At 44.1% G+C, this 26,141-nt stretch overlaps 2 protein-coding genes across 2 annotated transcripts; both read right to left on the bottom strand.

The window, feature by feature from the left end:
* Positions 1–1,503: 1,503 nt before the first annotated feature.
* On the bottom strand, positions 1,504–19,573 carry LOC120047460 (EGF-containing fibulin-like extracellular matrix protein 2). Its single transcript, XM_038992990.1, has 12 exons — positions 19,534–19,573; positions 18,989–19,210; positions 7,593–7,835; positions 7,215–7,263; positions 6,873–7,085; positions 6,431–6,553; positions 5,863–5,979; positions 5,572–5,691; positions 4,014–4,133; positions 3,701–3,827; positions 2,717–2,912; positions 1,504–2,435 (listed from the first exon to the last, which is right to left on the bottom strand). Exons 3-12 carry the CDS (start codon positions 7,680–7,682, stop codon positions 2,274–2,276), a joined length of 1,317 nt encoding a protein of 438 aa, XP_038848918.1. The 5' UTR covers positions 7,683–7,835; positions 18,989–19,210; positions 19,534–19,573; the 3' UTR covers positions 1,504–2,273.
* Positions 19,574–20,529: 956 nt separating this feature from the next.
* Positions 20,530–24,440, bottom strand: LOC120047459 (acidic fibroblast growth factor intracellular-binding protein B-like). The gene is made up of 11 exons (XM_038992989.1): positions 24,128–24,440; positions 23,862–23,946; positions 23,535–23,733; positions 23,321–23,447; positions 23,034–23,134; positions 22,378–22,511; positions 22,108–22,216; positions 21,853–21,916; positions 21,491–21,577; positions 21,245–21,342; positions 20,530–20,878 (listed from the first exon to the last, which is right to left on the bottom strand). The coding sequence occupies exons 2-11, from the start codon at positions 23,944–23,946 to the stop codon at positions 20,809–20,811; spliced, it is 1,074 nt and encodes a 357-aa protein (XP_038848917.1). The 5' UTR covers positions 24,128–24,440; the 3' UTR covers positions 20,530–20,808.
* Positions 24,441–26,141: the final 1,701 nt, after the last annotated feature.

Raw genomic sequence — 26,141 nt, 5'->3', positions numbered from 1 at the left:
GGCTTGTGAGCAGCTGCTCGGCCATGGAAACCCATTTCATGAAGCTCCCGATGAACAGTTCTTGTGCTGATGTTGCTTCCAGAGGCAGTTTGGAACTCTGTAGTGAGTGTTGCAACCGAGGACAGACAATTTTTATGGGCTTCGCGCTTCAGCACTCGGCAGTCCTGTTCTGTGAGCTTATGTGGCATACCACTTTGCGGCTGAGCCGTTGTTGCTCCTAGACGTTTCCACTTCACAATAACAGCACTTACAGTTGACATGGGCAGCTCTAGCAGGGCAGAAATTTGACAAACTGACTTGTTGGAAAGGTGGCATCCTACATCACTGAGCTCTTCAGCACGGGCAATTCTACTGCCAGTGTTTGTCTATGGAGATTGCATGGCTGTGTGCTCGATTTTATACACCTGTCAGCAACGGGTGTGGCTGAAAAATCTGAATCGGCTCATTTGAAGGGGTGTCCACATACTTGTGTACACTACACGTGGTTATTATTTGTTGTACATGTTAGTGTGTGTATCCATAGTGCCTCTGAATCTCTCAAGCATAGGAGTTAACTGATAGGGAGAGGGAAGGCAGGTTCAGTAGTCAGGTTACAAAACCAGCAGATTCCATCACCTCGGGTTGTTACTATTCCTGTCTCAGCCTGGGAGAGAGAGCTGTGTGTCACACTGCCCCCTTGTGGCTGTACTGGCTACAGACTTCACCCCTCGGCTCCTTGTGGCTGTACTGGCTACAGACTTCACTCTGGGCCTGATTGCGTAAGACTGCGTGGCGTATGAGTCATAACCATTGAGCGAGGATAGAGGGGTAGGGGTGTGTGTGTGTGTGTGTGTGTGTGTGTGTGTGTGTGTGTGTGTGTGTGTGTGTGTGTATGTGTGTGTGTGTGTGTGTGTGTGTGTGTGTGTGTGTGTGTGTGTGTGTGTGTGTGTGTGTGTGTGTGTGTGTGTGTGTGTGTGTGTGTGTGTGTGTGTGTGTGTCAAGGTGGAGGTTGGCTGGGCAGAGTGAGCAGCAGCGGAGGCGATGGACGATGGCATTAGGGCTTTCCCCTGTTTTTTTTTGTGGACTGGAGAAGAATCACTATCCAAGCAATATGGCTTTAGTCACCCAGGGGAGAGGGTGTGGCTGTTCCATAAGTATACCACTGCAGAGCAGGTCGCCTTGTTATGCCCCACATATTAAGGCTAATGAGTCTTAAGTGAATATTGACCCATATACTACAGCTGATTTCTCTAGCGAGACCTTCTGCCTTCTCTCATTGTTCAAGAGATCTTTTCCATTCTCTCAGTGGTTGTCACACAAGAAGCCCAGGCATGTTCTGCAGCTGTGGAAAGACAGAGTGCCACTGGCACTGGAGCACAGTGGACCTGGGGGGATACATTTAGAAAGGTCAACTGGCTACGACCATAGCACACTGTAGGGGAAATTAGGACATACCGGTTGAAGGAAAAGGAGAAACAGGAGTTGAAGAAGTAGGAGAAAAATGGGACTATATTAAGAAGGGTGACATGGTGAAATAATATGCACAAAAAGCTATGGTTAACACGTGATTTAAATGTATATCGTTTTATTTTGTATCAGCTTTATGATACACCTTTCTGTAATGTTACAAAACTACAAACGGTGTGCGAGTGAGTCAGAGCTTCAGCACCAGGACCAGGTATGATTCAGGAGAGGGATGGATGCGGGAGCGACAGGGCGGATGAAGAGGTTTGATCTGAGCGGTTATTGAGTCGTGTCCATGGATGATAAGGAAAACTGTCATAAAGGAATGGGAATAGCACGAAAACATAGGAGTGAGAATGAGTCTGTTCAAAGCAAGGGAACGACAGAGTCGGGATGAGAATGATTATGATACAATGATAACGTAATACGTTTTTTGGTTCTCTCTAGATCTTCAATTGGAGGGTGTTTGGTTGGTACCAAAGGCTACTAGGGTAATGGGCAATGCGGAGAGGTTGAGAATGATACTCTAGGAGGCTGGGAGCAAACATGTACAGTATATCAATACTACTTCGAGGTATTCATATTTATCAGTCATACGTTATTGATGCAGTATTCCTTTTTTATAAATGTATTTTTATCTCACTCTATCTTAGCTTTCCCAAATGATTGGGATTTGACAGAGTTCTGTGTCACCTTTGACATCATGTTACATTATCTGACTGTTCTGTTTCTGACCCCTTTCAATTCTAGATTGTTCTGTGTTTCCTATTTTTCCTCTCGTGTCTATACTGTGTGTCCCCCCCCCCCCCCTCTGTCTCTCTCTCCTCCCTCTAGAAGGCATAAGGCCCTACGTAGATGGACAGTCGCAGGGCCGAACTGGTCTGGTAGCTCAGGAGGGGGTTGACTGACACCATCTCCAGGTCCAGTGTGTACTCCAGGGGTCCCGTCACGGCCCGGGCTAAAACCAACATGGCGCTGATGTTGTTTATTTGCTGAGGGAGACACAGAGATGATAGTGAGGTTAGTCAGAGTCAGTCACATTAGGCAGAAAAAGTGGGGGTTTGTTTGACTCATTTCTCCTCGTCTAAGAAGTCAAGAAACTTATCTAAGTGTTGTTACGATGCAAGGTCTCAAAACTGCAATACACAATACGTTTCTAGACCTCCACTGTCGTCATAAACTCACTAGTCTATCATCATATATTCACAAAGTGGATGGGAGGGTGACTCAGGCTGGTGCTATACAAGGGTTGTTACACTATAGCTGTGCTCACTCTGATGTAGAAGTCTCCGTTGTCATCTCCAGAGCGGATACGGAAGGTGTTGTAGGCCCCGGGGTAGACGCTGGTGGCCTGGATCTGAAAGATGTCTGAGGGGACGGAGCGTTCCGACGTGATGCTCATGTAGCGGTGGACGATAGAGAAGGGTAGGTCTCGACAGGCTGGCTTGGTCACAGGACAAACACAACGACTAGACACACAGGAGAGAAAAGTAGGTTTTAGTCCTCTGGAGAGAGACTGTATATGAGTTGTGTCGTAGTGGAAGTCACTTCCTGAAATTTGACCTCATGAACTAGATGGCTTAATGATTCACTTTTGATTCTGTTTCATTTCAACTAAAACAGAATATTTGTTCATCGATATTGTATATTTAGTGATGAATATGTCCTCTGAAATGCTCATGCCTCTAGATAAAATGTTCAAAAGAGTAGTTCATAACTCAACCAATAGAGGGGTATATTGCAATACAGAAGGAGCACTGGCAAACTATCCTCAAACCAAGACGGATTACATACAACTGTATTTGAACAGTGGCCATTTCCCCAAGTAATTTTCTGAAACCTTTTCATACAGCCAAAACAAGTTGAGGGAAATAAACCACTGTCCACACCTGTTATCAATTTAACACTTGTTTCCCTCTTCTAACAGCGTTCTAATTGTACTGGAACACGTTCAACTGAAAAGGGAACAGAATTGGACAGAAATATGGAAAAAGTAATTGGAGCAATCTTAGAAATAATGTGAGCTGTGCTCCATACAGAGTGAGGCTGATGATATGGACAGAGGTTGATCATGGGGGAAAATATGTTTGTTTGAGTGTGTGTGTGTGTGATTGTGAGTGTGTGTGTGTGTGATTGTGAGTGTGTGTGTGTGTGTGTGTGTGTGTGTGTGTGTGTGTGTGTGTGTGTGTGTGATTGTGAGTGTGTGTGAGAGAGTGTGAGAGTGTGTGTGCGTGTGTTTTAATAAATGTTCACTCACTTGTCAGTTATTTGGATGTAAGGGTCCTGACAGAGGTTGGTGTCCACACACTGATAGGCACCGTGGATATTCACACAGGTCTGTTCTTTAGTACACTGGTGCTCTCCGGTCTCACACTCATTTATATCTGGGGAGGAGAGGGATAGAGAAAAGGTTTGGGAAAGGGAAGGTTCGAATACAATAGGACAGAATCGAAATGAATAGAATAGAAGCAAGTTGTCCACTAACGAGGACAACGAAAGAACACAGGTACAATTAGCTGACGTTGAAGTGAAAGACGGGCAAAAGGAGAACAGATGGAGAGAGTGCTTACCCTGGCATAGTCGGGTGCCCAGCAGCTGGTAGCCTTCTGGGCACTGACAGGAGAACTTCCCGGGTTCATTGACACATTGGAACTGGCACAGGTAACTGGAGTAGCTGCACTCGTCTATGTCTGCAGAACCAAGGAGGGAGAGAGAGGGGAACAGCGTTTCAGATCATAGCGCAGCTGTTATAACCAAGAAAACAGACAGAGAGCTGCGTGGCCATGCACGCCTCCAACTCAATCATCAAGTTTGCGGACGACACTACAGTGGTAGGCTTGATTACCAACAACGACGAGACGGCCTACAGGGAGGAGGTGAGGGCCCTCGGAGTGTGGTGTCAGGAAAATAACCTCACACTCAACGTCAACAAAACAAAGGAGATGATTGTGGACTTCAGGAAACAGCAGAGGGAGCACCCCCCTATCCACATCGACGGGACAGTAGTGGAGAAGGTGGAAAGTTTTAAGTTCCTCGGTGTACACATCACGGACAAACTGAATTGGTCCACCCACACAGACAGCGTTGTGAAGAAGGCGCAGCAGCGCCTCTTCAACCTCAGGAGGCTGAAGAAATTCGGCTTGTCACCAAAAGCACTCACAAATTTCTACAGATGCACAATCGAGAGCATCCTGTCGGGCTGTATCACCGCCTGGTACGGCAACTGCTCCGCCCACAACCGTAAGGCTCTCCAGAGGGTAGTGAGGTCTGCACAACGCATCACCGGGGGCAAACTACCTGCCCTCCAGGACACCTACACCACCCGATGTCACAGGAAGGCCATAAAGATCATCAAGGACAACAACCACCCAAGCCACTGCCTGTTCACCCCGCTATCATCCAGAAGGTGAGGTTAGTACAGGTGCATCAAAGCTGGGACCGAGAGACTGAAAAACATCTTCTATCTCAAGGCCATCAGACTGTTAAACAGCCACCACTAACATTTAGTGGCCGCTGCCAACATACTGACTCAACACCAGCCACTTTAATAATGGGAATTGATGGAAATTATGTAAAAATGTACCACTAGCCACTTTAAACAATGCCACTTAATATAATGTTTACATACCCTACATTACTCATCTCATATGTATATGTATATACTGTACTCTATATCATCTACTGCATCTTGCCATCTTTATGTAATACATGTATCTCTAGCCACTTTAAACTATGCCACTTTGTTTACATACCCTACATTACTCATCTCATATGTATATACTGTACTCTATACCATCTACTGCATCTTGCCTATGCCGTTCTGTACCATCACTCATTCATATATCTTTATGTACATATTCTTTATCCCTTTACACTTGTGTGTATAAGGTAGTAGTTGTGGAATTGTTAGGTTAGATTACTTGTTGGTTATTACTGCATTGTCGGAACTAGAAGCACAAGCATTTCGCTACACTCGCATTAACATCTGCTAACCATGTGTATGTGACAAACAAAATTTGATTTGATTTGATTTAAATAATGCAAGAAAGAAAGAGATGGTGTTTCTTTTCAGATCGTAGCACTGCGATTTTAATGGCATTATAGAGACAGACAGACAGATCCGCTCACCATTGCAGGCGAAGCCGTCAGGCCCCAGCTCGTAGCCCTGGTCACAGCGACAGAGGAAGGTACCGTAGGTGTTATAACACCTCTGCTGACAGGGGGCGCCCATGTCACACTCATTCACATCTGGAAGGAGGAGGAAAAGGAGAAGTCTATCAGTATATATATGTTCTAACATCAGTCGGGATAGCGTGGGACTCTGTGTGTGATTTTGGCTGGTTGTGGCTATTAGTTTTACCATGACTCTGTGTGTATACAGTATGCGGTATTGCGTGTGTGTGTCTGACCATGCCTTACCAATACAGGAGCGGTTGTTGCCGGCCAGCTGGAAGCCTGGTTCACACTGACAGGAGAAGGAGCCGGGAACGTTGACACAGCGATGCTGACAGTACCTGTACCTGCACTCATCAATATCTAACAACACAGATGGAAGGAGAGCATTCAGAAACAGTTCCAGAGAGAAAGAGGAGATTGCTTTGACCAACCAGGTTGTTATGTTAAAGGAGAATTTGATCCAAGGACTTGCCTGGTTAAATAGAGGTCAAATAACATGCTACAATGACTAAGCTGAACCACAACAATGCAGTGAGACCACAAACAGTGAGTTGGGTGTGACTCAGGCCAGGGGGTAGGCTGGTTAGAGAGAGTCCTATGGAGAGTACTATACATTCTTAGAAAGAATGGTGCTATCTAGAACCTAAAAGGGTTATTCGGCTGTCCCCATAGGAGAACCCTTTGAAGAACCCTTTCTGGTTCCAGGTAGAACCATTTCCTCAGAGGGTTCTACACGGAACCCAAAAGAGTTCCTACGGGGACAGCCGAAGAACCCTTTTAGAACCCTTTTTAAGAGTATAGCGTGACTTACCAATGCACTCGGTGCCAACCTTGCGGTAACCATCAGGACACTGGCAGGTAAAGGCTCCAGGTGTGTTGATGCACTGCTGGCTGGGCTGGCAGTCGTGTTCATCTCTCTCACACTCATTCACGTCTGTGTGTGTGTGATATGGCAATGAAACACACTGTTTTAAGTAACATGGTAAGTTAATACATTTGATGCACCAACAGCTGAGAATTCCCCACATTGCTGAATCGTTATTCCTGTCTCATGCATTCCCCATCAACAACAACAACAACACCTACCACCCCGACCCCAAGGACAACAGGACAAGCAGCTCTTTCACCACTCTCCGTCCCATAAAACTAAGAGCAGCTGTCCTCGTGAAATGTCCACATTCCAGTACCAGCTATCCACGTACACACAGACGCACATTATCCCTCCCCTGTCTCACCCTCCAGCCGGTACTCACCCACACAGCTGTCTCCCTGGGGTTCGTAGCCCAATGGACAGGGGTTGAAGGGCTCTCTGGCAGTGCTCTCCAGGTTGGTCCCAGTCTGGCTGGGGGGGTCCTGGGCTGGGATGACTGAGGCAGAGCGGGGGAGGCACAGGTAGCCCCCGTAGTGGTTGAAGCACTTCATCTCACCCTTACAGGCCTCCGGAATGGTCTCACACTCATTTATGTCTGACGGGAGAGAGGGAGCGACAGCGAGAGGCTGAAGGAAAAGGACTGAAAGACAGGAGTGGTTTCAAGTTGTAATGCTCTCACTCAGGACACGGACATGGGGACATAAGGATAAGCGAGATCCTCTACCTTTGCAGTGCTGAGTCTGGGAGTCCCATTGATACCCATCTGTGCATTCCTACAGATAGCAGGAAAGAGAGTCATGTACTGTATCATCCAAATAACCTTTCATGTATAGCTATTATATGCACTTTAAATCATGGCTGTCCACTGTCACACCAATAGGATGAGAGGGAGGAGGAGATGATGATACATAGTCATGAGCACAGAGAACAGGTCAGCGGAGGTCAACAGAAAAGAGAAGAGCAGCTGCAGTACAAAACGGGGTCAAATCATCAGTCTGGTACATGGTGGGAGGGGGATGAAAAGATAGAAAGGTAGGAGAGAGGGATTGAGAGAGTGAGAGAACGAGAGTCCTGGTTTGCGTGCCGAAATACCCATCCTTACCGTGTAGGTGTCACTTTCTGTAGGTGGCTGTGAAATAGCACTGCGGAGGATCACAGACACACAGAGGATGGACACACACACGCCCCGCATGCTCACGTACTGACTGGCAGATAGAACAGGATCACACGCGTTAACACGCAACACACACTGGCACAGCCGGCGGGTCACACAGGTAACGGCGCCTCAGGTCAGGATGAAAGAAGCTTCCGACTTGTTGTGGTGCTCAGAGCAGCTCAGTGGTATCTGTAGAGGGGGAAAGGGGAGAGAAAGAGAGAGAGAGAAAGCGAGACAGAAAAGGGAGAAAGAGGGAGAGAGAGAAAGGGAGAAAGAGGGAGAGAGAGAAAGGGAGAAAGAGGGAGAGAGAGAAAGGGAGAAAGAGGGAGAGAGGGAAAGGGAGAAAGAGAAAGAGAAAGGGAGAAAGAGAAAGAGAGAGAGAGAGAGAGAAAGGGAGAAAAAGAAAGAGAGAGAGGGGGATAGTTGGATAGTTAGATACTCTGGAGACTCATTAACCTGGGTTGAGAACACTTCAGAAAGAGAGAGAGAGTGATAGACTCAACAACCTGAGTGGTAAATCATCCACCTCGTAAACTTCTCATAACACTGAGCTGTGTGTTGACATCTTTTCTAAAGCCAGGCTCAGACATAGAGCAGAGGTCAAGTCAAACAAGTGACATTATTTGCTAATCGAACATCTTTCCCCCTGAATCCCCACCAGTATTATGGAGAGGAAGTACGTCTCCCCCTGCTGGTGAAAGATAAATATAAGGATGTACTCCATCCATCAGCTAAAAATAAAGAAAAGTCAACAGCAAGGAAATGCTTTCATTATAGCTCTCCACACACAGCCATCTATTTCCCCAGACAGCCCCACTGTAACTGGGACTAGGAATACACACACACACACACACACACACACACATACGGAAGCGCCCATACACACACCACACACACACACAAGTCCGCTGGGACTTCACATTGAAAACTTGTGGAGGCTGAACCTGCAGTATAACAGTGGGTCACTAAACACAGTAACTCTGTAAGAGGTCCTACATCTCAGGGTATTATCTGTCAACTACAAAACATTACTTTCCGTTTTCCCAGAAGGGTTTCTGCTCTGTTCATCCACCTACATCACTGTTACTAGTACCACATAATCCATTGTTGTCTTTATCTGAGCCTGGCATCATTCATCATCATGGCTAGTGTGTTAATCACTGAAGTACTGCATATGGAGGTGGAGAAGTATACAGACAGGGCTTTGCTGCCCATTTCAGGAGAACCCAACCATCCTCCATGTAATGTTCTTGGCACGAGGAAGCACAGCTGTTTAAGTAGAACATGTACCTAGACAAATAAATCCTCAATTCCAGCTCCACATTTCTGAGTAACCGTTGTTCGTGCAAAACCGTCAGCAGAGGCTCCAGACAGAATAGATGAAGAGGAAAGTTATAATCACTGCTTTCTTTATACGTGTACACACACACGCGCGCACACGCACGCACACACACACACACGTGCACATGCACGCACACACACACACACGTGCACATGCACGCACACACGCACACTTTAAATACTTTATTGAATCCACCAATCACATTACATCACAAAGGACTCAACCATTTCAAGAGTCACTCACGTGAACAAAAAGAGCTTCTCCTCCACACAGCCAGGCGGACCATAACTGCCAAAACAGAGAAGTACCTAGCCACATCTACTGTACATGCACACACCTACACACACACATACAAACCTCATGCCGAGTGTGTTGGGTATTATGCTAATTAACAAAAAAGAAGCCACAGAGTGACGTGCGTGACACACATAAATACTGTCTTACATCACACTCCACATGTAGCCTTACCTTCGCTCTGAAGCACCAAAACCAACAGCAAATGTTCCACTAAGTTCCCAGAACAAGTACCCACACAGTACACACAATGCACTTGTCACACAACTTCACAATCTTTCATTCACTCACAAAAGTCTTATAGTGGGCCTTGCGTCATATCATCTTCAATAGGTCTGCATCATAAGCAGGAGGACACTTATATACAGCCCTGATATGAAGACACGTCAGGATCCTTGTGTAGACACTGTGGTACTTTTACAGCCAGGGCGGGGGGGGGTCTGACGTAAAACCACCAAAAAACAAAAACTGTCCGCCAGAGTCCACTCAGTCACCCAGGACTGTGGGCAGCAGGGAGATGTGGGTAGGTACTGCCCCGCCACCGCTGACCAGTGAGCACCAAGTGGTGTTTGGACCTCTGGAATGCCCGTGGCAAGGATGTGGGCTGCAGTTCCCAGTAGGGATACCCTACCATCAGTGTTTCCCAGAGTATCAGGTTCTGGGAAAGCCCCCCATGGTTCATGTAGGACAGCTGCTGCCAACCCTACAGCCTCTGGTCTCTGAGTGGGCGGATGGTTCGTCACTCTGACAGCCCTCCACAGGTCAACCACTGGTCTGTTCATTGTTTGTGGTTCTGGTAAAGACAAGCGTTGTTGAAGAAATATATGATTTCCTTGACTGTCATTGAAATGGAATTAAAGGAAAATGGGTAGCGTGACAAACTTGCCATTTAACAGAAGTGTAGAACCATGTAGTTTACCATTTTTCACTGAAATATATATATATATATATATATATATACACAGTTGAAGTCTGAAGTTAACATACACCTTAGCCAAATACATTTAAACTCAGTTTTTCACAATTCCTGACATTTAATCCTTGTAAACATTCCCTGTCTAGGTCAGTTAGGATCACCCCTTTATTTTAAGAATGTGAAATGTCAGAATAATAGTAGATAAAAGGAATTATTTCAGCTTTTATTTCTTTCATCACATTCCCAGTGGGTCAGAAGTTTACATACACTCAATTAGTATTTGGTAGCATTGCCTTTAAATTGTTTAACTTGGGTCAAATGTTTCGGGTAGCCTTCCACAAGCTTCCCACAATAAGTTGGGTGAATTTTGGCCCATTCCTCCTGACAGAGCTGGTGTAACTGAGTCAGGTTTGTAGGCCTCCTTGCTCACACACACTTTTTCAGTTCTGCCCACACATTTTCTATATGATTACGGTCAGGGCTTTGTGATGGCCACTCCAATACCGTGGCTTTGTTGTCCTTAAGCCATTTTGCCACAACTTTGGAAGTATACTTGATCATTGTCCCTTTGGAAGACCCATTTGCAACCAAGCTTTAACTTCCTGACTGATGTCTTGAGATATATACTGTATATATATATATATCCACATACTTTTCCTCCCTCATGATGCCATCTATTTTGTGAAGTGCACAAGTCCCTCCTGCAGCAAAGCACCCCCACAACATGATGCTGCCACCCCAGTGCTTCACGGTTGGGATGGTGTTCTTTGGCTTGCAAGCCTCCCCCTTTATCCTCCAAACATAACAATGGTCATTATGGCCAAATAGTTCTATTTTTGTTTCATCAGACCAGAGTACATTTCTCCAAAAAGTACAATCTTTGTTCCCATGAGCAGTTGCAAAACGTAGTCTGGCTTTTTTATGGCGGTTTTGGAGCGGTGGCTTCTTCCTTGCTGAGCGGCCTTTCAGGTTATGTCATATAGGACTCGTTTTACTGTGGATATAGATACTTTTGTACCCGTTTCCTCCAGCATCTTCACATGGTCCTTTGCTGTTGTTATGGGATTGATTTGCACTTTTCGCACCACAGTACATTCATCTCTAGGAGACAGAACGCGTCTCCTTCCTGAGCGGTATGACGGTTGCGTGGTCCCATGGTGTTTATACTTGCGTACTATTGTTTGTAAAGATGAACGTGGTACCTTCAGGCATTTGGAAATTGTTGCCAAGGATGAAACAGACTTGTGGAGGTCTACAATTTTTTTTCTGAGGTCTTGGCTGATTTCTTTTGATTTTCCCATGATGTCAAGCAAAGAGGCACTGAGTTTAAAGGCAGGCCTTGAAATACATCCACTGTTACACCTACAATTAACTCAAATTATGTCAATTAGCCTATCAGAAGCTTCTAAAGCCATGACATAATTTTCTGGAAATTTCCAAGCTGTTTATATGCACAGTCAACTTAGTGTTTGTAAACTTCTGATCCACTGGAATTGTGATACAATTTCTTTGCTTTTTAATGCGTTTGAGCCAATCAGTTGTGTTGTGACAAGGTAGGGGTGGTATACAGAAGATAAACCTATTTGGTAAAAGACCAAGTCCATATTATGGCAAAAACAGTTCAAATAAGCAAAGAGAAACAACAGTCCATCATTACTTTAAGACATGAAGGTCAGTCAATGCGGAAAAATTCAAGAACTTAGAAGTGCAGTCGCAAAAATCATCAAGCCCTATGATTAAACTTGCTCTCATGAGGACCGCCACAGGAAAGGAAGACCCAGAGTTACCTCTGCTGCAGAGGACAAGTTCATTAGAGTTACCAGCCTCAGAAATTGCAGCCCAAATAAATGCTAAGAAGAGACTTGCCTTGGGCCACGAAACACGAACAATGGACATTAGACCGGTGGAAATCTGTCCTTTGGTCTGATGGGTCTAAATTTGAGAATTTTGGGTCCAATCGCCGGGTTTTTGTGAGACGCAGAGTGGGTGAACGGATGATCTCCACGTGTGTAGTTCCCACCGTGAAGCATGGAGGAGGCGGTGTGATGTGCTTTGCTGGTCACACTGTCATTGATTTATTTAGAATTCAAGGCACAATTAACCAGCATGGCTAGCAATACGCCATCCAATCTGGTTTGCGCTTAGTGGGACTATCTTTTGTTTTTCAACAGGACAATGACCCAACACACCTCCAGGCTGTGTAAGGGCTATTTGGCCAAGAAGGAGAGTGTTGGATTGCTGCATCAGATGACCTGGCCTCCACAATCATCCGACCTCAACCCAATTGAGATGGTTTGGGATGAGTTGGACCGCAGAGTGAAGGAAAAGCAGCCAACAAGTGCTCAGCATATGTGCGTACTCCTTCAAGACTGTTGGAAAAGCATTCCAAGTGAACCTGATTGAGAAAATGCCAAGAGTGTGCAAAGCTGTCATCAAGGCAAAGGATGGCTACTTTGATTAATCAAAATATAAAACATATTAAAAATATAACACTTTTTTGGTTACTACATGATTCCATATGTGTTATTTCATAGTTTTAATGTCTTCACTATTAGTCCACAATGTAGAAAATAGTAAAAATAAAGAAAAACCCTTGAATGAGTAGGTGTGTCCAAACTTTTGACTGGTACTGTGTATACACTACCGTTCAAAAGTTTGGGGTCACTTAGAAATGTCCTTGTTATTGAATGAAGAGCACATTTTTTGTCCATTAAAATAACATCAAATTGATCAGAAATACAGTGTAGACATTGTTAATGTTGTAAATGACTATTGTAGCTGGAACCGGCAGATTTTTTATGAAATATCTACATAGGTGTACAGAGGCCCATTATCACCAACCATCACTCCTGTGTTCCAATGGCACGTTGTGTTAGCTAATCCAAGTTTACCATTTTAAAAGGCTAATTGATCATTAGAAAACCATTTTGTAATTATGTTAGCACAGCTGGAAACTGTTCTGATTAAAGAAGCAATGAAATGGTCCTTCTTTAGACTAGTTGAGTATCTGGAGCATCAGCATTTGTGGGTTTGATTACAGGCTCAAAATGGCCAGAAACAAAGACCTTTCTTCTGAAACGCATCAGTCTATTCTTGTTCTGAGAAATGAAGGCTATTCCACGCGAGAAATTGCCAAGAAACTGAAGATCTCGTACAACACTGTGTACTATTCCCTTCACAGAACAGCGCAAACTGGCTCTAACCAGAATAGAAAGAGGAGTTGGAGGCCCCGGTGCACAACTGAGCAAGAGGACAAGTACATGATAGTGTTTAATTTGAGAAACAGACGCCTCACAAGTCCTCAACTGGCAGCTTCATTAAATAGTACACGCAAAACACCAGTCTCAACGTCAACATTGAAGAGGCAACTCCGGGATGCTGGCCTTCTAGGTAGAGTAGCAAAGACCCTGGTCCCGTGTGGCTCAGTTGGTAGAGCATGGCGCTTGCAACGCCAGGGTTGTGGGTTCAATTCCCACGGGGGGACCAGGGTTCAATTCCCACGGGGGGACCAGGATGAATATGTATGAACTTTCCAATTTGTAAGTCGCTCTGGATAAGAGCGTCTGCTAAATGACTTAAATGTAAAAAGCCAAATCTCAGACTTGCCCATCTTAATATTTTATTTTTATTGGCCAAAGAACACAGACACTGGACAGAGGAACTCTGCCTAGAAGGCTAGCATCCCGGAGGAGTCGCCTCTTCACTTTTGAAGTAGAGACTGGTGTTTTGCGGGATTTGCAGATTGGCCTAGCCAATCGGGTGATTGTGGAGGCCAGGTCATCTGACGCAGCACTCCAACACTCTCCTTCTTGGTCAAATAGCCTGTACACAGCCTGGAGGTGTGTTGGGTCATTGTCCTGTTGAAAAACAAATGATAGTCCCACTAAGCGCAAACCAGATGGGATGGCGCATCGCTGCATAATGATGTGGTAGCTATGCAGGTTAAGTGTGCCTTGCATTCTAAATAAATCACAGACAGTGTCACCAGCAAAACACCATCACACCTCATCCTCCATGCTTCACGGCGGGAACCACACATGCGGAGATCATCCGTTCACCTACTATGCGTCTCACAAAGACACGGCGGTTGGAACCAAAAGACAGATTTCCACTGGTCTAATGTCCAATGCTCGCGTTTCTTGGCCCAAGCAAGTCTCTTCTTCTTATTGGTGTCCTTTAGTATTGGTTTCTTTGCAGCAATTCGAACATGAAGGCCTGATTCACGCAGTCTCCTCTGAACAGTTGATGTTGCGATGTGTCTGTTACTTGAACTCTGCGAAGCATTTATTTTGGCTGCAATTTCTGAGACTGGTAACTCTAATGAACTTGTCCTCTGCAGCAGAAGTAACTCTGAGTCTTCCTTTCCTGTGGTGGTCCTCATGAGAAACCGTTTCATCATAGCGCTTGATGGTTTTTGCGACTGCACTTGAAGAAACTTTCAAAGTTCTTCAAATTTTCTGCATTGACTGACCTTCATGTCTTAAAATCGTTTCTCTTTGCTTATTTGAGCCATAAAATGGACTTGGTCTTTTACCAAATAGGGCTATCTTCTGTATACCACCCCTAACTTGTCACAACACAACTGATTGGCTCAAATCAATAAATCAATCAAATTCATTTATAAAGCCCTTATTACATCAGCTGATGTCACAAAGTGCTGTACAGAAACCCAGCCTAAAACCCCAAACAGCAAGCAATGCAGGTGTAGAAGCATTAATAACCTCTACAGGATCGGTGTCCCCCCGCGGGATGGTTGAGCTAACGTAGGCTAATGTGATTAGCATGAGGTTGTAAGTAACAATAACATTTCCCAGGACATAGATAAATCTGATATGGGCAGAAAGCTTAAATTCTTGTTAATCTAACTGCACTGTCCAATTTACAGTAGCTATACCATGCTATTGTTTGAGAAGAGTGCACAGTTATGAACTTCAAAATGTATCAATAAACCAATTAGGCACATTTGGGCAGACTTGATACAACATTTTGAACAGAAATGCAATGGTTCATCGAATCAGTCTAAAACGTTGCACATGCACTGCTCCCATCTAGTGTCCAAAATCGACATTGCGCCTAACCTGAAATAGTACATTGTGACCTTTCTCTTTCATTTCAAAGATAATGGAACAAATAATTAACAAAGAAACACGTTTTTTTCTTTGTTTTATCTTTTACCAGATCTAATGTGTTACATTATCCAACATTAGTTTCACATTTCCACAAACTTCAAAGTGTTTCCTTTCAAATGGTATCAAGAATATGCATATCCTTGCTTCAGGTCCTGAGCTACAGGCAGTTAGATTTGGGTATGTAATTTTAAGCGAAAAGGAAAGAAAGAAATTCCACAACTTAACTTTTCACAGGGCACACCTGTTAATTGAAATGCATGAAGCTGGTTGAGAAAATGCCAAGAGTGTGCAAAGCTGTCATCAAGGCAAAGGGTGGCTACTTTGAAGAATCTCAAATATAAAAAATATATTTGATTTGCTTAACACTTTTTTTGTTACTACATGATTCCATGTGTGTTATTTCATAGTTTTGATGTCTTCACTATTATTCTACAATGTAGAAAATAGTAAAAAACAAAACAAAGAAAAACCCTTGAATGAATAGGTGTGTCCAAACCTTTGACTGGTACTGTACATATATATACTGTGCCTTCGGGAAGTATTCAGACCCCTTTACTTTTTCCACATTTTGTTAGGTTACAGCCTTATTCTAAAATTGATTAACTGGTTTATTTTCCCTCATCAATCTACACAAAATACCCCATAATGACAAAGCAAAAACAGGTTTTTAGAAATGTTGGCTAATTTATTATAAATAAAAAAACTTTAATAATACATTTACATAAGTATTCGGACCCTTTAGTCAGTACTTTGTTGAAGCATCTTTGGCAGTAATTACAGCCTTGAGTCTTTTTGGGTATGACGCTACAAGCTTGGCACACCTGTATTTGGGGAGTTTCTCCCATTCTTTTCTACAGATCCTCTCAAGCTCTGTCAGGTTGGATGGGAAGCATTGCTGCACAGCTATTTTCAGGTCTCTCCAGAGATGTTCAATCAGGTTTAACTCCGGGCTCTGGCTTGGCCACTCAAGGACATTCAGAGACTTGTCCCGAAGCCACTCCTGCGTTGTCTTGGCTGTGTGCTTAGGGTCGTTGTCCTGTTGTAGGTGAACCTTTGCCCCAGTCTGAGGTCCTGACCGCTCTGGAGCAGGTTTTCATCAAGGATCTCTCTGTACTTTGCGCCTTCCACTGTCCATTGTGCCTGCCACTGAAAAACATCCCCACAGCATGATTCTTCAACCACAATGCTCCACTGTAGGGATGGTGCCAGGTTCCTCCAGACGTTACGCTTGGCATTCAGGCCAAATAGTTAAATCTTGGTTTCATCAGACCAGAGAATGTTGTTTCTCATAGTCTGAGAGTCTTTATTTGCCTTTTGGCAAACTCCAAGCGGGCTGTCATGTGCCTTTTACTAGGAGTTGCTTCCGTCTGGCCACTCTATCATAAAGGCCTAATTAGTTCAGTGCTGCAGAGATGGTTGTCCTTCTGGAAGGTTATCCCATCTCCACAGAGGAACTCTAGAGCTCTGTCAGAGTGACCATCGGGTTCTTGGTCACCTCCCTGACCAAGACCTTAATCCCCCAATTCCTGTTTGGCCGGGTGGTCAGCTCTAGGAAGAGTCTTGGTGGTTCCAAACTTCTTCCATTTAAGAATGACGGATGCCACTGTGTTCTTGGTGACCTTCAATGCTGCAGAAATGTTTTGGTACCCTTCCCCAGATCTGTGCCTTGACACAATCCTGTTTCGGAGCTCTACGGACAATTCCTTTGACCTCAAGGCTTGGTTTTTGCTCTGACATGCACTGTCAACTGTGGGACCTTATATAGACAGGTGTGTGCCTTTACAAATCATGTCCAATCAATTGAATTTACCACAGGTGGACTACAATCAAGTTGTAGAAACAACTCAATGATGATCAATGGAAACAGGATGCACCTGAGCTCAATTTCGAGTCTCATAGCAAAGGGTCTGAATTCTTATGTAAATAAGATATTTCTGTTTAAACCTGTTTTCGCTTTGTCATTATGAGTTATTGTGTGTAGCTTGCTGAGGATTTTTTTGTATTTAATACATTTTAGAGTAAGGCAGTAATGTAAAAAATGTGTGGAAAAAGTCAAGGGGTCTGGAAACTTTCCGAAGGCACTGTATATGGCCTTGTCTTTACTTGGTTTGAACAAGGAATCCAACTACTCTTGGGGGACAATGTGACGTCTTTAATTGGCCCAGGTGCTTACTTATGTTACTGGCATCAGTAGTATGTTAACTCGTGCAACAGGAAGCATCACTCTCCCTGAATCCACACCATCAGCAGAATGACTAAGCAAAATATCCACAGGGTCAAAAAGAAATGACCTCTTGGGGACTAGGCAAAACACACAGCGAGACCACACACACAGTTATACACACATACAACTACATCTACACACACACACACACACAACGGTGGGAGAGCCAACCAGAGATGGTCCTGTCTTGAGATGTGCATACTGTACGTAGCCAGCTTTTTTCCGTTCTGCTCAGTAGCGCATGGATCTGCTCTCTCTCTAACATGGTGGCCCGGTGGGCTCAAGTTGTGCTCTGCTCCCCTCGCTGCACTGAACCTGCCACCCAGAGGCCAGAACTTCTTACATGTGATACCACTGAACTCCTGTGACGGGAGATTTCTCTCACATTGCCGGACAGTAGCTCTGCAGAAAAACACATAACAGTTCCCCATGGAGTTAGCCTTTTGTCCCATTAGCACAGGGCTGCAGTCTGCTGGTGAGTACACTGCTGTAGTAAATGGATGAGGTGAGGCGTGCCGAGGGCAGGAGATAATGGACACAGGGTGGGTCAGAGGGGGGAGTTTGGTCCTCTGGGGTGCAACTCTCTGACCCTCCTTGGCATGCTTCTGCGCTTTCCCCTGAATCACTGTAGTCATTCCAGCCTTATGCAGGCCTATGAACGGGATTATTCCTTCTGTCAAATGTTAGTTATTAAGAGTATATAAACACAGCTATAAAATGGGGCCCTGCTCTGCACAGAAGTGGTACGTATGTAACGGAATGGGAAGGCAGTGTCCTGCACTGTGATGGTGTGTGTATATAGGAGTGAGGGTGTATACAGGGTGTGTTTAGTGCACCTGTCTCTCTAGTTTGATGTGGATGTCTTAGTGTGACCATATGGTAAAGAAGGCCTGGCTGCTCTTCCTCACACTAAAGCAAGACTTTCCGACAAACAATTCCTGAACATAAGGTTTTCTCTTAACTGACCATGTGTCTGGCAGGATTTGTCATGCAAAAGGTTCGCAGGGGATATTAATAGACTTTGCGATTGTGACATTAAATAGTTGTGAAACAGTAGTTGGATCTGTAAGAGAGTTTTGTAATACATTTCCATTTACAAATACACCTACTATCTTACACATGCTCTCTGTCCCTCCCTCCCACTCCCTCTCTCCCTCTCTAACACACACACATACACAAGCGCAGTGCCTTGCCACCTCAGCTCTTGTAAGGATTCAACTGCAGCTGTGGAGGTTGAGAGGAGAGAATGGTTTAACTGTGACGTGTCCACCCCCTCCAGGAGCAAACAGAGGTTAAGAGGCATTACACACTTTTTTTCCTTTTCTTTGTGACACACACACTTGGTTACTCACTCGCAAACACTCTCGTAGACACACACAACCCCCCTCGCTCTTTCAAACCTGCACACACTGTCATTGTCAAACATGGTGAACTCACAGACAAGTCTTCTTTCCTGTGTGAAATCTTCTTCTTCTTGCTATCTTCAGGTCCCTAGTTTGTGCCCCTGTTGCTCTGCGCTCGATGTGCTGTTCTAGTCCGCTGGTGGTGTTAGTCCCTGGTGTGTTGTGAGCGTGGAGAGCTGAAGTGGTCCTTCTGTCTGTCCTGCTGCTGCCTCTATGGCCCTGAGAGAGTGAGTGGGGAGATCGACAGCTGGAGCAGCTGAATGCATGCAGGGGAGGGAGAGAGAAAAAGAGAGTGGGAGAGAGGAGAGGACAGCCCATTTCTACCCCCACTCTGGCCCCCTGCACTGCCATCCTCCACCCGACCCCCCTCCCTGACCCCCCAGGATGCAAATTCCTGGTCTGCGGCCCAAATTCCAAAATTCCAAATCTGTCCAAATCACAGGCGGAACAACAACTTACATAGATTCACACACATACTCCCACCTCCCCCCCTGTTCCCCCACTCACTGGTCACGCAACGCACCTGGTTTCATTTCAAATCACCCTTCACAACTCACTCCCCCACCTATCTATCCTTACCTCCCCCATCTTTTTCTCTCTTTCTGTACAGCCACTTAGTTTCCTTCACTCTCGTCCAATCTGACACAGACAGATATTTATAGCTTGGGAGAGAAGTTGGTGGAATGTGGACAAAAAAATTTGCGAAGGAGAGAGGGAAAGAGACAAGCCCTCTTGGAAAAGTGGTTAGCTTTTCTAACTACCAATAAATATTTAAACTAGAGGTCCTTTCTGGATGACATACAGAGACAGACATGTTTATATGTAAAAGCATGGAAAGAGTGACTCTGAAGTAATCATCCATTTCTTCAAGCAGTTTTGTTGTAACTACAGTACTACTACTTTGGCAACACATTATCCCTTCTAACAATTACATGAAAGCTGTGTACTCCAGGACAGCTCTACTACTGTATACAGACAGAGAAATATGTTAATCCTTTTTACAATATTATTATCTAAGTGTCTAAATTGTTAGTTATAATTTGAAATTCCTAGTTGACATGGAAATGAGCAGTGTCATTATTGTCATTACACACACCTAATCATGGGTTGCTTGTGTGTGGGGGGTGAGAGCTGTCGTCGCAGGAGACATCACTGTCAGAAATCCCCAACCCTCCCCCAGCTGACAAATTGCGCCCCCTCCCGTTGCTGCTACCCAACCCCCAGCGGCCACACACAGACACAATTCACTACGGTCTTCTCATTTCATAATCCACTCTAATTCACTTCGGCTTCATTTTACTATGCAGATGCATTCCCAATATAGTCATTACCAATATTCATTCATCCATACTGGGGTGTATGAGATTCTAACCACTTTCTTGGCATGTTAAAACTGTGAAAGATCTAAGCGTTATATTAAACCAAAAGGGTCCCAACACCTGCAGCTGCCGTCGGTTTTTAAATCGTAGTACTTTGCATCTGACATTGTAACACAAACAAGCACTCACAACATATGCTCAAATACACACCTTATCTCCTTCACAGATCTGCAATACAATCAGCACAGAGACACCGTCAGTATAAAATGAGTTGACTTTATTTACAATAAAAATGAGGTGATATACATGATGACGTCGCAAAGTAGGTCGTCAGAAGAGACAGAGGGGGGAAGAAACTGCATAACGGCACGAAGGACGGAGAAATGTGGGCACTGGCATTAGAGGAGGAAGACATCTGACAGACAGAGCGGAGGATTTACATGATGACTGCAGACAGAAAGAGGGAAAGAAGACATGACTCCGATATAAAAGAGGACAGAAAGCTCCGAGTAGATAGTTGAGCGAGGTCTACGTCTCAGTCATGGTACATTTTGAGGATGCAGCTTTTTATCACTCCCATGTACCTGTCCCACACTACCTGGTGTCTGAGAGAGAGGAGGAAGAGAGAAGGCTCAAGACAAATTCTCATTATGAGAACTGGCAAAGGTTCATAATATGGAGCGATCTTTGTTAATTCACTTTAAGGAGAGGCCTATGTTTTAATATGGTTGTCCGATGAATATGTCTTTGCTGAGTGTGTCGTGGTGCAGGGTTGTGTAAACCGTTAACTACATTCCAGAGTGGCTGCTCGAGAAACAAGGTAACTATAGTTTAAAGAAACGTGGAGGGAGATGCAGTGACACCCACTGGTGACAACTGGGATGTGAATATGAAGAAAAACATAAAACAGCCTGTGTGACCTTGATGAGTGCCAGACAGCACAATATGTATAACAATTATATTATACTCACTTGAATGTGTCGAGTACGTGTGCAGAGTTAGTGTAGTGAGTGAGGTAGAGCCTCATGTCTCCTGCTGTCCATTTGTCTGACCAACACGGCTCAATAAACTGGCAGGGAGGGAGGTGGAAAGATGACATCACAGTCTCATGGGTAGCAGAAATGTCTGTAGACCTTATTGGCCTCATAACCCAGAGCCAGTGTTGAATATAGAGACAAAAGATGTACTACTACACTACTAATGATTTATAAATGTACCTTTTCCACCAGATCAATGAAGAAGTCTCTGACTTCTTTTGTGTTGGTTAGTTTGGCAGCAATGTTGACAAGGCCTCTGGAGAGATTCTTTGGTGAAAATAGAGAGAAGAGTTTGTTTCAAATATTTATCAAATAACTAAAAGCTTTTTTATACTGCAGTTTAGAAATAATTCAACTCAAGTGAACTGATTGAATTAGACAATGTACGTGCACATTTGACCCCATATAACCATGGTTACCACACTTACTATTGACTGATTTACAGATTGTTGTGGTAGGCTGGACATCACCTATGAAACTGGGTGGTCTGTTTTAGCTATAACAGCCATGTTGGATAAACACAAGCATGTGTTGTCACTCACCTTGAAGTTGGCTTCCATCTCATTAAATGCTTTGGTCTTCCCCCGGAGAGCCGTGCACACCAAACTGAGTGGAGCAGAGGGGACGAGAGAAAGGGCATGAGGGACCTTACCAAATATTATCATTCATAATAATAGAACACACATGATATGGAGAGAAATAAAAAATCTTTGTGAATTCTTAACAGGAACTTAAAGAAAACCAATCAATAACAGACACATCAGGCGATCAATAACAAATCAACCACACTCTCATGCCTCTTGTGCTGGTCCAGCAGATCCCTGTCAGTGATTAAAATCTTCAGTTCTTTTAGATCTTGTAAGAACTCCTTCTCAAGATCCACGTCCATGTCTTCCACCATGTTATCTGAGAACACAAAACTACTTCAGACCTCTGATGTTGCCATATTATATTACAGTGCTGGGATCGTATAATTGTTTGCAGAACTTCAATTATAATGCGGGTTTCATAAGGAATCAGGACTGATTGCACTGCACAACTGCAGATCTGATAGACCAGGGACTCACCCAATGCTCCCACAGTCCAGTTGCTGATGAGCTGCCCTGCACAGAAGGCAAAGTCCTGGAATGTAAGATAGTGCAGCTTCTTCTTCCCTGTCTCAAAGCGATTATTGGCAAAGAAAACAATGGCAGCGTAATCCCTGAGAAGAAGAGACACAGGGGAGATTATATTTTTTTTAAATAGATACAAGATTTAAATTCCACTATTTTACATTTACATTTACATTTTAGTCATTTAGCAGACGCTCTTATCCAGAGCGACTTACAGTAGAGTGCATACATTTTTATTACATTTACATACTGAGACAAGGATATCCCTACCGGCCAAACCCTCCCTAACCCGGACGACGCTATGCCAATTGTGCGTCGCCCCACGGACCTCCCGGTTGCGGCCGGCTGCGACAGAGCCTGGGCGTGAACCCAGAGACTCTGGTGGCGCAGCTAGCACTGCGATGCAGTGCCCTAGACCACTGCGCCACCCGGGAGGCGGGAAAATCTATTGCACAGTTTGTTTTGTTTTCGGGATGTTGAATTGAAGTAGCTAATATTGCATTTAATCGATCACAATTGCCACAGTAAAGGGAAACGGTGATAGTGTTAACTACCTAACAGGGAAAACTCTAGAAAGTTGAGTGAAGTTCAATCTTATTTTCTACTCTTACCTGGCCAGCTTGTCAGAGAGAAAGAAGTGCTGACGAATGTTCTCCACCAGGGGTCCCTTCAGTTCCTCCACAACTTTGAATACACGCTTGAAGTTATCAAACTAGGAGAAGAAGGTGATAATTCAGAAAAGTCCACATGTAGAAAAACAGTTACATTTGGCCTTAAAATTGCAGTGTCTAGTGCTCTGTAGCTCATAGAATCTGTACAGGCAGGACAGTTTCACTAATGTTACAGGTCAGAGATATAGTCATTGTTATTGGGAGAGTCCGTCTTAGGTTTTTGCTACCTGCCGCCTGCAGCTCTTCAGTGTGACACCAGTCTTTGCACTGACGTCATCAAGGTCCTTCTTGGTCCCCTTTGAGAGCTTCTTCCCAAGAACCTCTCGCACAAACACGCTATCGAACGCATAGTACCTTTACACAGAGGAGAGACAGATTAGGTGACGTTTAATGCAGAGGAAGATACGATATAGAAATGTGTATCAGGAGTTGGTAGAGCACCTCTCTATGAGCATGGCCTGGCGATGAGGTGGGATCTGGAACAACAACTGATTGGCCAGCTTGACAGGGCTGTGTAGGAGGCGCTCACACATCTGGAAGGTTCTGTACTGGTCCATGGTGTCACTGTGCAGAACCTCAGCACTGGCCTCACACCCCTCCCATACCCCTCCCTCCATACGAACCTTCACTGCATCATTCACTGAGGATGGGGCAGAAAAGTAACAGGATTCACAGTTTACGTCATAGAGAATTTGATTAAATAACTTTGATGGATGACTGTGTCTAGTATATCTATGTGTGTGAGTTGGTTAATGTTGTGGCCCAAACCTGTGTAGCCATCCAGCCATAACTGATAGACTTCCTCATCCATAATGGTGGTGTTAACCACAAACACATCAAGTTCAACTGACATCTATGCAGAAACAAGAAAAATTGTTTTAATAAGCTTCAAAGTTTTCATTTAACTTGTCACAATACCTGTGGAATATCATTAACCATAACTACTATACTAAGTTATCAAGTCAAGGTAGCTAGCTACTTATTATATTAAACAAAGTTACATACATTATCTGACTAAACAAGAAGATACTTACCCTTTTAAATTATAGTTCCAATATTCTATATTGTTATACTGCAAGTTTTTTAAACTAAGAGTAATAATCCACAGGCTGTCCAGAATTGGTAAATGAACGTTGGTTAAAGTGGCTAGTGAGTTGACCAGCGATTATCACCCAAGATAAAACAGGTGAAATATGAATTAGTATCTAAAAACATATCGGATAATAACTTCATATAAAATATATATTTACTACAGGAGTCATTTCCATCCGTTGCTAATGCTGTAGTGATGCCCTTTAAAAAAAAAAATACACGACAGAAAAGACCTGTCAACAACAGACTCGCTTCCATGCAGCTGAGCACTTCCGTGTTTTGTCACGCAGATGGAGTCGTAGGTTCTTCTTCTTCTTCGGTGGAGTTTAACGTCGGTTGGCATCCAATATGTGCATTGCCGCCCCCAAAGGAACTATAGTCTACATCCCTTCAATGTTCCCTAAAAAAACGCCACTGAGCAAATGTTAGGTCTGCTGAGAGCAAACTTGAACGTTGTGAAAATTCTGTGCAACTTCCAGCGCACGTTTACTGTGAACCATGCGGCTGTACCCACTTTAAATGACAGTTTTAACAGTGGCCAAGTAGGCTACTGTGGCTATTTGATCACAATGTAGGCCTAACAGAGTGGCCTAAAATAATAAACAATGGAGAAAATGCATCCCATAACATTTTAACATAGAAATAGCTGTTCTATCATTCAGCCTACAGTAGCAGCCAATGTGTGTCGTTCAATGTAGGGCTACATTCCATGAGACTTTTGAGAGAGAAAAAACATGCAGGGCTTGACATTAACCTTTATCCACTTGTCCTTCAGACAAGGAGGTGACTGAAAATGTTTGTGTTGTTTGATGCAAGACACCACTTTACAAACTAAAATACATTATTCCCATACCATTATTACAGAGAATCAGACAAATTATTCTACCCTCTGCCTATTGGGTTATTCAAGCCCGTCTCAAAATACAACACTGCCCCTTTAAGACAGAAATGTACATGTTTTGTGCTCATGTAGGAAGCAATCACTCCCCTATTGCTGACTACAAATTATCTATAACTGGGCTAGTAAGTCACTAACTAGCAAAGGATATGAACAAAATGTGCACAGGTGGCTACATGCAGCTCTTGCTTTGATCTCTAAACAAGCACATTACTAAAGACCCCAGCTGTAAACACAGTCCAGTCCTAAGTAAATGGCACAGATTAATTTATGGCAATGGTCTATTTGCATTTAGGCCTACTGCAGCTCTGATTGGTTATGCAGCACCGGTCTGTCTAGACTACATGCTGTCATGAGCAGTAGAATCCTACTCTGATGCGTTCTGCCTACAAGAAAATCTATTGCACAGTTTGTTTTGTTTTCGGGATGTTGAATTGAAGTAGCTAATATTGCATTTAATCGATCACAATTGCCACAGTAAAGGGAAACGGTGATAGTGTTAACTACCTAACAGGGAAAACTCTAGAAAGTTGAGTGAAGTTCAATCTTATGCTTCTCTCTGTGGGCTTCTGTGCTCTGCACGGCAGTCTTGAATGCACACGCACAGCTTAGAGGGAACATTGCATCTATTACACTTTGTGATACAAAAGGGGAAACGGGAAAAATAAAATAAAAAATATATTTTTAATTACCTTACACATTTCACTACTTTGACCCTATCTGCCACTGCACCATGCCAAAGGCCTGGGAGAACAGGACACCACCAGTCAACACACCCTGTAACTTTTCTGAAGTCAAATCTGGTATACCCAAATACTTCTCTGCAGCTGCCACCACAACATCTATTCTCTGTGATTCACGTTCCATTTTTGTGGTACAATTGACAACCATTGCTATGAACGCTAAGAAGCCAACCTTACTGAAGCATACCGTATATCACTCGTTGGCCTATCCCTCTGTGCTGGCACAGATCTACTACTCACAGGAATCCTCTCAGGATACCTCACCCTTGACCCATCCTCCTCTACTTTCTTCACTGTTTCAGCATATGACATCTT

Source organism: Salvelinus namaycush, chromosome 5, assembly GCF_016432855.1.
Source record: "Salvelinus namaycush isolate Seneca chromosome 5, SaNama_1.0, whole genome shotgun sequence".
Classification (NCBI taxonomy): domain Eukaryota; kingdom Metazoa; phylum Chordata; class Actinopteri; order Salmoniformes; family Salmonidae; genus Salvelinus; species Salvelinus namaycush.
This window is presented reverse-complemented; position numbering and strand designations above follow the sequence as displayed.

Coding starts and splice junctions, on each gene's coding strand:
- LOC120047460 (XM_038992990.1), bottom strand. CDS start 7,682: ATGCGGGGCGTGTGTGTGTCCATCCTCTGTGTGTCTGTGATCCTCCGC. Junction 5,980..6,430: donor GGTTGGCACCGAGTGCATTG/GTAAGTCACGCT, acceptor CTGTGTTGTTAG/ATATTGATGAGTGCAGGTAC. Junction 2,436..2,716: donor ACGGAGACTTCTACATCAGA/GTGAGCACAGCT, acceptor TGTCTCCCTCAG/CAAATAAACAACATCAGCGC.
- LOC120047459 (XM_038992989.1), bottom strand. CDS start 23,946: ATGTCAGTTGAACTTGATGTGTTTGTGGTTAACACCACCATTATGGAT. Junction 23,734..23,861: donor ATGGCTGGATGGCTACACAG/GTTTGGGCCACA, acceptor CCCCATCCTCAG/TGAATGATGCAGTGAAGGTT. Junction 20,879..21,244: donor CACGTACTCGACACATTCAA/GTGAGTATAATA, acceptor CCTCTCTCTCAG/ACACCAGGTAGTGTGGGACA.